Source organism: Colias eurytheme, chromosome 1 (genome assembly GCF_061535395.1).
Source record: "Colias eurytheme isolate Ceu_HAF_F1 chromosome 1, ilColEury1 Martin Lab GWU primary, whole genome shotgun sequence".
NCBI lineage: Eukaryota > Metazoa > Arthropoda > Insecta > Lepidoptera > Pieridae > Colias > Colias eurytheme.
Genome location: NC_142980.1, coordinates 15,700,053 through 15,714,313, shown reverse-complemented (window position 1 = coordinate 15,714,313; position 14,261 = coordinate 15,700,053). Strand labels below are relative to the sequence as shown.

Here is a 14,261-nt window from a genome sequence, read left to right as displayed (position 1 = left end):
ACAGAAATAAAGGAAATTGGGAAGAGTGACGAAAGGATATGGGTACAACAAGTATAATAAAAGGAAAAATAAGCAGGGCCCTTTCACAACAACAATAATTGTTCACTTACAACATATTTAAAAGGAAATTATTTCGTTTAAACCTGATAAATATTTATGGTTTAGGTAAACGTTAGTTTTTAAACCGATAAAATATTGCGTAATTGACGTCACGAGAATCAGCCACGGGTCAGTTAGTCATAAACACAAAAATAGAACAATTTGATGAAATCGATAAAAATTTGTTTCGATATAAAAAAAAATGTTTGTAAATAAAATATATTAAGTATATCCAAGATTATTAAAATTCTACAACTGATTTCATTAGCAAACAAAATAGCTTCAAGAAAAATGGCTTATAGTTCATATTTCTGTATCTACAACCTATATCATCTGAACCGTGGCCCGACGGAAACCCTCATTAACATTCATCCCTAAAACTTGCTTTTACACGAGACTATTCACCGCAAATATTAATTAAAACATCGAATTGAATACGCGTATACACCGGTTGTTAAAGTAAATCTGCGAGCGACGGCTCCAACAAACATCCCTAGAGTTAAAAGGTTCGACTGAAGCGTCTCTATTCGGCTCGGAGAGTGCTATAGGCAAAAAGAAGTTAAAAGGCCTGTGGCGAAGGGTCGGGGCTCCGTTGTAATATGACGATTCAGTCGAACACTTGTTGTTTAAATTTGAATTAGTGAAGTCCCATGTCCCCTAGTGAGCGGCAGATGCATTATACATCTGTTTCACTGATCGATTTTCTTTTAGGGACAAGTAGGTGATCAGCCTTCTGTGTCGTACCAGACCGAGACATTTTTTTTTCGTCGTCTCCACCGGGAATCGAACCCCTAGGGCCCCTCGGTGGTACGCTCACGCGTCAACGACTGTACCGAGCAGCACGCCGCACTGACCTGCACGCGCGCGATCATGTCGAGGAAGTCGTCCTCGGGCTTGGTGCTGGTGGTCTGCAGCGGGCGCAGGCCGGGCAGCGACGCGCCCTTCGCCTCCTGGCCCTTCAGCGGCCGCAGCTCCGCGCGCTGCTCGTCCATGCGCTCCGACTGCAGCTCCGATATCAGGCTGAGCATGTCACTCATCGCCTCCGATTTCCTGAAACGAGAATCCATGTCACACACGCATTCTTTGTCCTTATTCTGATCTACTTTAATGACACCGGCCTCGCCGGGCCCCGCTCGGTATTTATTGTGCGAATTTTAAACACGCTCGATGGCAAAGGTGCAGGGTTGTTAAAAATTTATCGTACGTTTCGCCCTCGCGATGCAAGAATTTATTAATTAAACAACAAAAATTTAAGATAATATTTCCGATGAAATTTTTCACGAACGATTTCACTGAAACGAATCTCATTACCGATTTAACTATTTGAATAAAACCGGGATTAAATTCCGTTATGCGAATCATTTCCCGTGTCAAGACATTCGAGAATGATAATTAATTGCAATTCACATTTTTCCCCACTTTTCAACTTTAAATAACACTGTAACTAGCCGATATCTTATAAATCACAATGCTTCTTGCTTTTCTTAAGTACGTATTTGAAACTGTGGAATTAAATAAATAATTACATCTAAACATGCAACAGGAAAATAAAATCACTTTGAATGTAATTGTATCACAATATAAATAAGAATAAGAACTAAATATCAAATCACAAATTTAAAAAAAAGCTTTTTGACCAATGATACTAACAATTAAAAGCGGGACATTTTTTAACTTTTGAATGCTATTTTATTTATTAATTAAGTAAATTTAAAAATTACATAAACTGCATAAAATAATATTTATTATCAATAATGCGAACATTTAAAATTGGCTCATTTTTTTTCCAAAAAAAAACTAACTACAACAGTCAAAGCAAACAAAAAAGATATAAATAAAATAAAACTTGACACAACATTGAATACTTATGTATTTACATACAACATAGCTTTGCGTCTTTCGCGCTTGTTCTTAAATTGTTGCTGAGCCATGCCAACACCGGGGACGGAGCGAGATAATGTAAAGTACGGACGGGAAGGGGCGGAGATCGCGGCGGAAATGCCGTGGGCCGGTTAGTGGCGGGCGAGTGGCGGCCGGGGCTAGCGGCCGTGCAGTATGCACGCCGGCCGGTGCGTGCGGCGGGAGGAGGCGCCCGCCCCCTGCCCGACTGCGCGCTGCACTCCCCCCGAGCCTCACGAGATACTCTTCCGGTGCCTTTTCGGCGACCGCTCATTATGCTTAACTACTTATCGTCACTTGACCGGCTAATTTCGATTATTTCAATAAGCTTTTCACAAAAAAAAAAATGGGCTTCGGGCGATTAATATTTATAATAGCGGCAATTTTTAAACTAACACTTTCCTTGATTTATTCGTTTGTTACGACATAAATTAAAAAAATATAATGTTTATAACTTAAAAAATATAATGTTGTTTGTTACGACATAAATTAAAAAAATATTATAAAGAGGAAAACCGGCTCATAAACTACTGGACCGATTTTGATGAAATTTGGCACAGATAACCTTTAGACCCTGAGAAAGAACATAGGCTACCTTTTATTGCGAAATATGTACCACGGGCGAAGCCGGGGCGGACCGCTAGTTGGCCAATAAAATAATAATCGATATCGCTTAGGGTTAAAATTATGAAATCAATATAAATTTAATATTTGATTGAGAGCAATTGCGGTCGCAAGCTGGCGTCGTAAAGTGTTCGCAATACTGCGATCAATAATAATTAATAAATCACATTCTCAATCCGTTTTAAAATCATCGATTTCAAAGGGTCAATTTCTGAAGTTCGTGTCGTTTAGCAAACTAATGTTTACAAGTCACACGGCTGCACCGATATAGCTGTGCACTATAGATAGGAACACAGAGTTCTCATTAGTTCACTTGTTTTCGGCCCAACATTATTGAGCCTTGTCTGATACGACGCCGGCCGTTGTGTCGGAGACGCGAACTACGTACCGAAGTGGATTCAACAGGTCCACACCGGCCACCGCACAAAACAACTCAATTAGCATTCGAAATAGACCGGGCTTGCAGCTTTGAATTACAAATTTAATATGATTTAATATGAACGTTTACAAAGTTATAATAGAGCTTAAGTTATTAGCATTTAAACTTTTGAGATGCACGTCTCTCGTTTACGAACAAAGGGATACATAAGGCTCTTAGGAGGCAAATAATTGATAAAAAAATACTATTAATAATTATATAGTATTTAATAATTTTTTGCTAACAAAATTAATATAATGATTACACAATATTCCAGAAAACCGTAACTATTTGACTGAATGTTCAGATTGGTTTAATTTTGTGAACTAATTTAAATAGAAGGCATTCCATACAGATGCACAAGATGATTTGGTGGACTATTTTCATAGTAACGCATATACATATATGATGATTTATTGATAGAAATTTGTAATAAACTCAACACAGTACGTTACGTGTTCGTACGGATAGTAATTTAGAAACATGTCGGACTAAAGGCAATTTCGCTGTGTTCAAAAACGGGTAGAAAAGGAACTGCCTCTCTGGTGCCCGACGGACAAAGCTTAATATCAATCAGTTGTGATTTTGAGAGAGGCTTTTGATCGTATTCTAGGAGCTGGCTTAAAATCAATGAAACGTAGGTCAGCAACATCATTCGAACACTATATATAGTAGTGTTGGCAACGCGTATAGTCTATAACACAATCACGACAACTATTCTGGTAGGTGCTATTTCAGTTTATATGCGGATGATGAGCTTACGCCCGCAGCTTCACTAGACAATTACAAAATTGGTAATAGATAACTTATAAGAGACGAATTATTGACACCTAAATTTAAAATAAACGTTTATTTATATGCGATCCTAGCCCTCACAAATTAGAGAGTGATTATTATAGATAGACCGAGATTATAAAGTAATAAAAATAAATATTGTAAACATTTCCTCGGTCTTATCGTGTAATCCTATTATTTTGTTAAATCTTTTCAAAGGGGCGGTGTAATTCACTCTGGATCTGTTCGACGATTTCCGATACACGTGTATTGTCTTCAATAATATTTTAACATTTGTTATTGAAACACTATGCAGCGAGCAAAGAAACCAAAGTTTCTTGTTACTTTGCATAATTGTTTATATTTTTACATCGAGCTTTAGAATGTGTAAAATAGATGTTTATTAGTTGTTCTCCTGTGACTGTTTGCTGTTTTGTAAGCAAAGAGAAGCCCTAACATTCCCGGAATCAAATAACAACGAGAGTGCTGCATGAGTTTTTGTTTACAATCTGACTAGAAATATTGTACTCACAATATTTTACAATTTTATTCGCATATCATTTCCGAAGCCTTGTAGAAGATTAAGTTTATAAATAGAAAGATTGGTATTGTGCAGTACATCGAAGCGAGGAAGGCCAATTTTTTAATATACCTAACATAATATATTTTGTTGGATCATACTGTAATTATAAAATTGGTTACGTGAATAGCGACCCAACACAATATTTAAGGCCATAAGAATTGTAAAATAATTTGGAAAATCCAAAAGTGCACGCCTCATAATTTTTTTTAATAAATATTTATTAATTATTATTTTTGTTTATTTAATAACAATTAAACCACATCGAATCAGACCCTGAAAAATGAAAGGGTTCTATTCCTGAGCATACTCAAGCGTAAGAGAAAAAAAAAGACTCGATTAGTAAAGTATTTCGGTCGCTATCGTGTTAACAAGAAAAAGGATCCGCACATACAGACACACGGACGTCCAAGACAGAACTTTTTTAAACTGTTTTTTAACTAGTTTAAATAACAAAAATGACATCAAAAATATCATGAACGTTAAAAATAGTGTTTTTTCTTAATATGTGTGTGTATGTATTATCTTACAAGTGCAATGTATGATACATAAAGACATTTTAAGTTTGAAAAATCAGATGTTTTGCGCGAAGTGACAGTAGTACCCACCTCAACGCTTCGCTTATGAGGCGTGCAATATATCCAGTGGTTACAGTCTGCGGAACATTGAATTAGACAAGTATGTACTGAGAAAAATGTCTAGTCGGAATGATCTGACTTCTAATTATTGCCGACTAGAGCATTAGGAGCACAGATAGTAAACAGCTGAGCCTTTATTTATTTAAATTCATATGGAGTTTAATTTAAACGCACGCCTTTATTATTAGCAACGACACGGCAATGACAAAAACATCCGTCACGACACAGCGCAAGGTCACAATTACAGCCCCCCCTAGTCAAGTGGCTTTCTGTTAGCGTAGCGTTCAATAGAATAGACTACGAATGTATGAGATTGACGTAACCTGTAGATACGTTTATCTACAGCCTACGTCAATCTCATACATTAGTAGTCTATTCTATTGAACGCTACGCTAACAGAAAGCCAACTGACTAGGGGGGCAGCTCACAGATACTGTCCACCTACTTTTTCTACTGGCTTTGTCTATTACACAAAAAAATCATTTAATTAATACGTGAATGCGTCTTTCATTTGACCAGAGTGTAACTTAGAATAGCCTTCAACATAAAGGAATATGGCATCGGGCAGGATTTCTCTTAAAATGTTAATTTTATTGGTAAATGTTTATTGTTTTACTGTAACCTGCTTAATATTTTCATAATGTTGCTACTAAGGTTCTAATAAGTTGTAGATTGAATTAGTATATTATTGCGTATAATGTACTTAAACATAACAGTGATGGTTTATTTTCATGCAAATAATCTGAACAACATAACTATCAATAGATAAACGTTATCAAAATTACTATAACGATTCCGATTACCATAAAGGGGAAAATACATGTAGGAAAATTTTGTAAATACCAACTACGCGACTACGCAAAGTGTAAAAATAAAGAAAAGTTGAAAAAGCGAGTTTGTAAGGCTCTACAACAGTACAGCTAACAGTTAACACCACAATAGAATGTCCAGATTGCAAAACAAACGGAGAAAATTTTGAGGCGTAATGAAACACTCATTTGTTTGAAATAAAATATACGTGCTATGTTTGTCCAACCATGTCATGAGGAAAATGTAATTTTTATATTTAAAATTTATATATTTTTCATCTAAATGGCTCGATTGTTATGTTACGAAATAGCTACGCAAAAGGCTTCAGCTAGTGACAATCTGGGAACATTGTGAATGCTGGGGGTTAAATGTATGTTATTGGCAGACAGAACAGTAAACTATACACTTTTTCATTAAAATTTCAACGAAAGTGAGACAAAGACGGCATAACATGAAAATACAATTTGTATTAATTTATTACACTATTAAATTCCACAACTATCGCATTTTTACAACGTTCACAAGCAAAACAGCGATTACTTATGCAATTTAGCATACCTTTCATGCACATGAGACGTCGCACTCATAATCGATAGCACGGTACAATAATTATATTATTATGCGAGAGCGGCGAGCGGCAAGACGCGGCCGATATGCGGAATTATCGCTGATATCTGATAAGAGATGTCACACCGTTCGGTAAATATATACGACACGTGTACTTGCTGATTTTTATCTGACAACTAATAATAGACACAGATGACTGATAACTCAATACGCTCGCCGGCCAATGGGCACATGCAGTTGTGTATTTCAGTCCAACTTTCACATGCACTTTTTATGTCAATGAAAAGTTTTTGAAGTACAATCTACAATAGCAAAATTTTTAAGAGACTGTTTACGGACTTGATATCTATTTTAGCGCGGAATGTTGGAAAGCGCTTGTAATAAAATAAGTATAATTTTATTGAAAGCTTCTACAGTCAGACTGTACGTTCGTTACGTTTTAATAATAGTCTAATAAGAAAGCGTTTAATACATTAGACAGGTATTCTATTAGGCTATAAATCTGTTCAAATTAACTTAATCCGATATTGGCGTTCATTGCTCCATTCCTCGGCTAGACTGTATCAACATTCCTATTCAAATGAAAGTGCAACGTAAACAAATACTAAAAAAAGTATTGCATTTGTGTTTGTTGTGGAATCAACTAGTGTTCCGATAGTACAACCCGCTCGCGCTGGGCGCTGAGGGGCTGTATCACGTATGTACACAGATTTGCCGTTTCAATGTACTATTTATCGACACTACAATAAAAATGTAAATTAAAAAAAAAAAGAAGTAGGCATACTTTAAAAAAGTCTGTCTGTATGTATGTGCGTCCCACGCTGAATCTTCTGAACGAATTCATATGAAACTTTGTAGGAATACTTTGAATATCTCACTGCAGTTAGAAGTAACTTTTAATCCCGAAATTAAGGCGAGTAAGATTCGTTTTCATAAAAATAATTCTGAATATGGCGTGTTCTGATTCTCAGTTTTTATTAGAAGGTCAACACTTGACACGAAAAAAATTGTAGTTCTAAAAATAGATATCATATCCTAATAATTTTTCCGTTTAAATCCCGAGCAAATGATCACACCGTGATATTTTAATATTCCGAAGTCAGTGACAGGAGAGAACGTTCGCACTCATGTGTAAGTAATGCACACTCATATTGTGAGAGGTTAACTTCGAGTCGTATCATGTAATATCGATCATTATTAAAACCATTTTAAAAATAATTTCAACTATCTGAATTACATTATTTCTGAGAGACATCTTTGCTTGTGATAAGTAATATGATTGAATGCAGTATCTAATGAATTCCAAATGAGAGTTTTCTTCACTGAAGGTTTTTTTTTACTTGTTGCATATCCTATGTCATAACAGTTCTACTTATATGGAGTTGAAATTGAGTTGAAAATAAGCTCAATCGGATATCAATGTCAAAACCCAATAAAATAAAAATTCAAAAGTATTTTCAATACATGATCGGGAAAATAGAAGAATACAATCTCCGCAAATATTGAAACTACTTTGAACATTGTCATAATATTATGTTATGAAACTGATTCTTTAGAAGTATATATTTGTCCAGAAATGAAATGAAAATGATGTTAGTAGCTGTAGTATACACATTAATTTACATTTTTTTTGCAATACTTAGGAAGTCACGATCCATCGACTGCACTGATAATTATAATATTAAGTATTGTTTAACTTTGACACCCTAAACATTAGCAACGTATACAGGGTGTCCCACTTTCGGTATACTAAGCGCGAAGGAACTTGTATTCTTGCATACACTGATCACGTAAAAAATACTTAAAAAACAAAATTACGTCAAAAATTTTTTGCTGAATTTTTCCTGAAAATCCATGTTTTCTTCGCTAGCTTGGTGCAGCCGGCATATACCGCTTCGCTAATGTGAGCATTTTGTCTATGAAAACATAATCTTAAACGATAGCTCACGTGCTGGTGGCAAAGTTGGGCGGGTTGCTTGTTATGAGTGTACACTGTACACATAGAGTTTTAAGAATTCATCTATTTGAAAAAAAAATGCGTCTGGAATTTTATAAGTATTTTTTACGAACTCAGCGTATGCAAAACTATAACCTCCTTTGAGCTTAGTATACCAACAGTGGGACACCCTGTATATGCTCCATCGTACCTATTGACTGCTTAGAGTAAGACCAACATCACAGCTGAACTTAATAAATTCACTAATTGACCAGATGATTATTTAAAATAAGGTATATTTTCACGAATCAAGTTAAATACAATTACAATAATTGATAATAGTCGTATCATATATCAGATCTATGTGTTTTTATGATACGAATATTATAATGCCTACCGAGTGCTGCAGGATATTGGATATTAATTTAACATTTTATAAATTCGAATGTTAAATTTTAACATTTTCGACATGATATCTTTATTTGTGGATTATTCGTACGCTCGGCTTACATACATGCAAGTTAAAATAATTACAAGGACGAACATTGTTTACTCAAACGCTGAAAAATCTCTATCGGTAAAACGGTTAAAAAGGCATCACCTATTAACGAGATTTCTTACAACGAGATTTTCAAAACAACTAGATTAAAAGGGGTATGCGGTAAGTACGTCAATATTTGGCCCGTGCACTATTGAATTGCGAGAATTAGCGCGGGCCGTCGCTCCAGACCCACAGCCCCAGTGACACACTTCCGTGCTCCCTCCGCGCTCCGCCACGCGGCCGTAAGGGCCGCGCCACACTACACACAACCCAGTGGCGCGGACACGCCATCAGATCCTTTGACTTTTGCTGTGCGTTGGATCAATTCTATCAACTTGCATATACAAATTCAAATTCAAAATTCAAATTCAAATTCAAATTCAAATTCAAATTCAAAATTCAAATTCAAAATTTATTTATTGTGAGATTACAGGTACCCCTATGAGAATAGAAGTATATTTTCAGGTAATTTATCCACATGACCCGACCTACATCGACCGGATTAGGTTATCGAGGGCACGTAATGTCGTTAAAAACTACGGAAATCGGATCATGAAAACCGCCGCTTTAAAAAAAATGTATTTTTACATTTTCCAAATTGAAAACACAATAAATCTGCTAAGGCCTGGACAAAGGCAAAAGAAAGCATTCAGAGGGAGTGATTTGATGCATGTGACCGTCAAACGTTATCCGCGCCGATGGATTCTCTGAAATCTTTATTTTCTACGTATTGATAAATCCTGCAGCACGTGTAACTTATTTTATCCGGAATAGTTAATAGCATTTTTAATTTCACTGAACTATCTGATGCTATTATCATATAAAGAGAATGCATAAATTCGCTTAAATTGATTTTTAGAATTACCTTCAGAGAGTTGCGATTATTCGGACAGACTACGCAATGCTTAATGTTGGGTTCATCATAATGGTTGCTCTTTTTACAGATGTTTATAACGACATTTATTCATTAAGTAAGGTTATGGTTATTACATTTTATTGTTCGGGTCGAAAAAAAGTGGAGCTATCTTAAGACAATTTTAAAGTTATCGATAGGTTACAAAATGGCACTATGAAATTCAGGTAATTGCCTGACTCATGTGGGCGAGCGAGCGAGATGTAATCTACTTTATGCGTGGGATACGGTATTGTTGGTGACCTGATGAGACCTATCTATACTTTCAAGTTTTGATATTGATCATTGGGTTAAATAAAGGACGGCAAGAACGTATAAGAAAATTAGTAAAAACATCATTAAAACTTAGCTAGCCTGATTAATACTGGCGGGAGTATGTGAATACATAATAAATCCGAAGCCTGAGTGCGAAATCAACAACTAAATAAAATCTAAATAATAAGTATGTTGTTCTGAGGGATAAGATTAACGTTAGTTTTTTTTTAATATTTAAGTACGTTGGAATAATTATATGGAAATTCATTATTATTATAAACGAGCGTTGAATGTAAATATGATATGTATATCTGAAAATGATTGAAAACTTTACAGATAATTTATTTCAATTTTGTTTTTGGTACGATCAATAACTGTAAACTGTATATGCCCCGAGGCTCCGAATTATGTAAGCGGAAAAAGTGAATTTGGTATTTTCTGTTTGATATTTGAAAATTAACGCTATTTACTTGTATGTCGAGCTTCCACGTGTGTTTGAGTCGTCCGGAAATTTCGGAGCTTTTAGGTTTTATAATAGAACTTTTGAAAAATGTTTTTTGAACTCACTTTACTATCGTGACAGAGCGTTAGAACCCCACACCTAATTTGGGTATCTTAGCCAGTGCTAAAAAGTTAGACATGTGTACTAGGTCGCACTTACCAGTGTAAGTGCGACCTAGTACACATGTCTAACTTTTTAGTTCTTAGCCATGCCCGTTTCGTAAAGATCTTTTAAATTGCAGCGTTGTGGATAATAATGAGGTAAATTGAGAAATCAATTTGATATTGGCGAGTTTATCTAGTACCGAACTGTCTTCAACCCTTGAGAAAACTTAGCAGTTTTTACTAAGATGTTCTTAACAACTGAGCTGTCACTGTGACTGTATGTTAGTCTATTAGGGGCAGTGATGCGCTTGCATTTTTGTTATTACCCATATTTAATAATTACAATGAGCTAGTTCATCGCAGACGGTCATTAATTGCACGTGGCTCATTTCACTAATAGTTTCCATTTAATAAAAAATTTCTAATAAACTTTTATTAAATGTAATAGACACAAGAGAGGATAGCCCGTACACTGACTATAATATGGACATAAAACTACACAAGGCTTCTCTGAACCTTATCGTGCGAAAAATATGAAACTTTTTATTAAAACACACGATAAAATAGTAAAAGTAGAGTTTAGTAAAGCGTTCAGTGAAAACTGAAAGTATTAAACTCTTCTCTTGGAAATGTTAATATATGTCCCTTTAAACATCGCCATATGACAAAGCAAAAGACAGCGCCAACTGAGCTGAATTTTTGCCAGTTGCAAAGTAAAAACTATGAATGTCATGTCGTTATTAAAAACTACAGCCATTTATAAGCTATACTCTCTTTCTATTTACATCGTCGTAAATAATAGTAAAAACCTTTTGTTTAGTAGTTCACTAGGTCGTCGTCGGTAGTTAAGTGACTTTACATTTTCTCTTTGTATAAAATAAGTATTGAAATTGTTTAAACGTATCCTAATATTTTTTGTACATATCGGTGCACGTGTGGCCGCAATCCGCGTGGGCAACATTGAGTAAACTACGTATTTCAATTAAGGTGTAACAAAAACACAGCGGAGCAATATTCCACAACCGAGCGGGAGCTTTTTAAATAAAATTAAACATCATCAAAATTTACAATGGAAAGCAATTTGATGCACGTCATTTTTATACAAAATCAATAAGTTCCAATCAAAAATTATTTTAAATTAATGTGTTATGTACCAATATTTTATATGAAATTTCAACTGGGTCATATTTTATCTAGAAAATCATTTAACAAAGCTGAAAATAACCCAATGAAACATTTAATTCTTAGAAAAACATTTAATTGTTTACAAAACATAACAAACAGAGCATTGAAAAGTTCCAAGTAAAAGCTACTTACTAGATTTACGAAGTGAAAAAACAGTTCATTTTATAATTAATACGAATACTTTACAATTTATTATGTAAAGTAAATCAAAGCTTAAACATAATAGATTTTATTAATGCTATGATTTAATTAGTTATTCAGAGCGCATTTTTAAAGCAGCAAGAACGACTATATAACGTTTCCAAGAAGATTAGTTCTCCTATTTCATAGAAAACTATATTATATAGATAGAAAGAGATCGAAATCAAATAAAATAAGAAATTACAAGATATTTCTGAGTTGAAATATGAATATAACATATTTCATTATACTGATTCAAATAATTTTGCGAAAAAAATACACTAACATGATTTAGAAAACAAATTAAAGAAGCAAGACGCGAATTCAGCTCTCCGAAACTTTTTCGTCCGTCGAAAATATTAAAGAGCGTATTAAATTTTGACAATATGACTATAAAATAATATCAATGCTAGAAAACTTAACTATAGAAGATTGGCATTTATTATCTGATATTATATTGAAATAAGTAGAGCACATAAGCAGGCAACACTAGGCAAGTAGGAAGCCCAACGTCTTGAATACATAAACCCATGATGATGATGAAGTGACAAATAACTAGGAGATTCGACATTGATTAATACTTCAAACAAAAATTGCTCACTAAAACAAATACTGAAACGTAATCATTATCTAATGACTTCATAGAGAAAAGTTTCAATCTTGGTAATTATGCACTATACTTAAAAAATTAAAATAATACCAGAGGGAAATTAAAACAACACATTGATAAGCGTACCATATTAAGACTTGCAGGAGTCTTAATATGGTACGCGCAAGAGCGAATCAATTATACAGGGCCCCTCGTGGTTGTATCATAAGAACACAATATCATAAGAAAGTTTAAGAATTGAAACCTAAAAAAGGACAACAAAAATATTTCGATATGTTAGACGTATTAAAGACCTGATGGGCCAAACAAACATTTATATGGAGTACAACAATATGGTTGAAATGCGTGACCCAGAAAGGAAAGCTCCACAATACAGGTTGTTTTACAAAACATCGCTGACCCGAAAAATCGTATTTATTTCACTTTATTAAGACTTGAAGTCAGTCTATAATAAACTAAGTTATATATTATGTCATCGTTAAATTACCTACTAATTTCGTATTGCCATAGTATTAGGGCGTAGAGGGAGAATGTACTAGAGACGACATCGGCGTATACCCGAACGAGATGGCGAATCCTTACGTCAATGTTGCCAACTATTACAAAAACTTTTTATCCGAAAAACTGGCAAAATATCTATAAATGTTTGGGTATTTTTTTGTAAGATAGGTTTATGAAGAAAAAGACAGATTTGAAAAGATTTTGTTATTTATTAACTTAACTAGCGACCCGCCCCGGCTTCGCACGGGTGCAATGCTGATACTAAATAGTAAATACACTACAGAAAAACTGTGAACGTTGTATATAAAAACATAGCGGCCCGCTCCGGCTTCGCACGGGTATAAAATATATAGCCGGGCGGCCGGCCGGTACAAGCGCGGATCCAGGGGGGGGGGTCATGGGGGTCATGGGCCATGCCCCCCCCTGGGCCATGTGCACGACCTAAGTGGACCACTAATTTAATATTAACTTTTGAAATTAACAAAGTAATATTGTTCAACATGATTTTTTATTAACTTTTGAAACATAAAAGTAATATTATAGAACAATGAAATCAATTTCAAACGGAAGAGAATATAGGTAACAAAAATTAGAGGAAAAGTTATTTACGATCGATCTGAGATCGGGATTAAAAAAACTATAACTGCGGAATAAAGTTTAATGGTAAAGTTGTAGGTATTTAAAATATTTATTACAACTTTTGCTTTTACACTTCTCGCAATTAACCACAAATATCGAAATATCCCAGTTCATATATTTTTTATAAAAAAACAAGGCTAAAGTTTAGATATCATTTCAATCAATGGTAAATAATAATAGAAAATACAGTAAAATTAGGACAAAAAAGGTCAAGTGCGAGTCGGACTCGCGCACCGAGGGCTTCGAACAAACCTAATTGTTTTATTATGTTGTATCTTTAAATGTTGCTTGTAGCAATTTTTTCTTTGTCTGTGCTATAGGACGTGGGGAGTACCTTGTAGGTTGTGATTCCCTTGCAAGTAGTTGCTAGTTTCAGAATATGCGGTTTTAATTGCTATTTCTTCTGATTCAGATTCAAATTGAATTTGAATCAGAAGACAGAATAATATCTTATAAAACAGATACGGGAATAATTACGAAAAACAT

At 34.7% G+C, this 14,261-nt stretch overlaps 1 protein-coding gene across 1 annotated transcript in view; it reads right to left on the bottom strand.

Moving 5' to 3' along the window:
* pins (G-protein-signaling modulator pins) overlaps nucleotides 1-14,261 on the bottom strand; it is a 41,615-nt gene that overhangs the window by 14,520 nt on the left and 12,834 nt on the right. Inside the window, exon 8 of the mRNA XM_090106182.1 lies at nucleotides 954-1,149. Within this exon, the coding sequence (XP_089962308.1) occupies nucleotides 954-1,149 (196 nt within the window). The remainder of the gene's footprint in view (nucleotides 1-953; nucleotides 1,150-14,261) is intronic.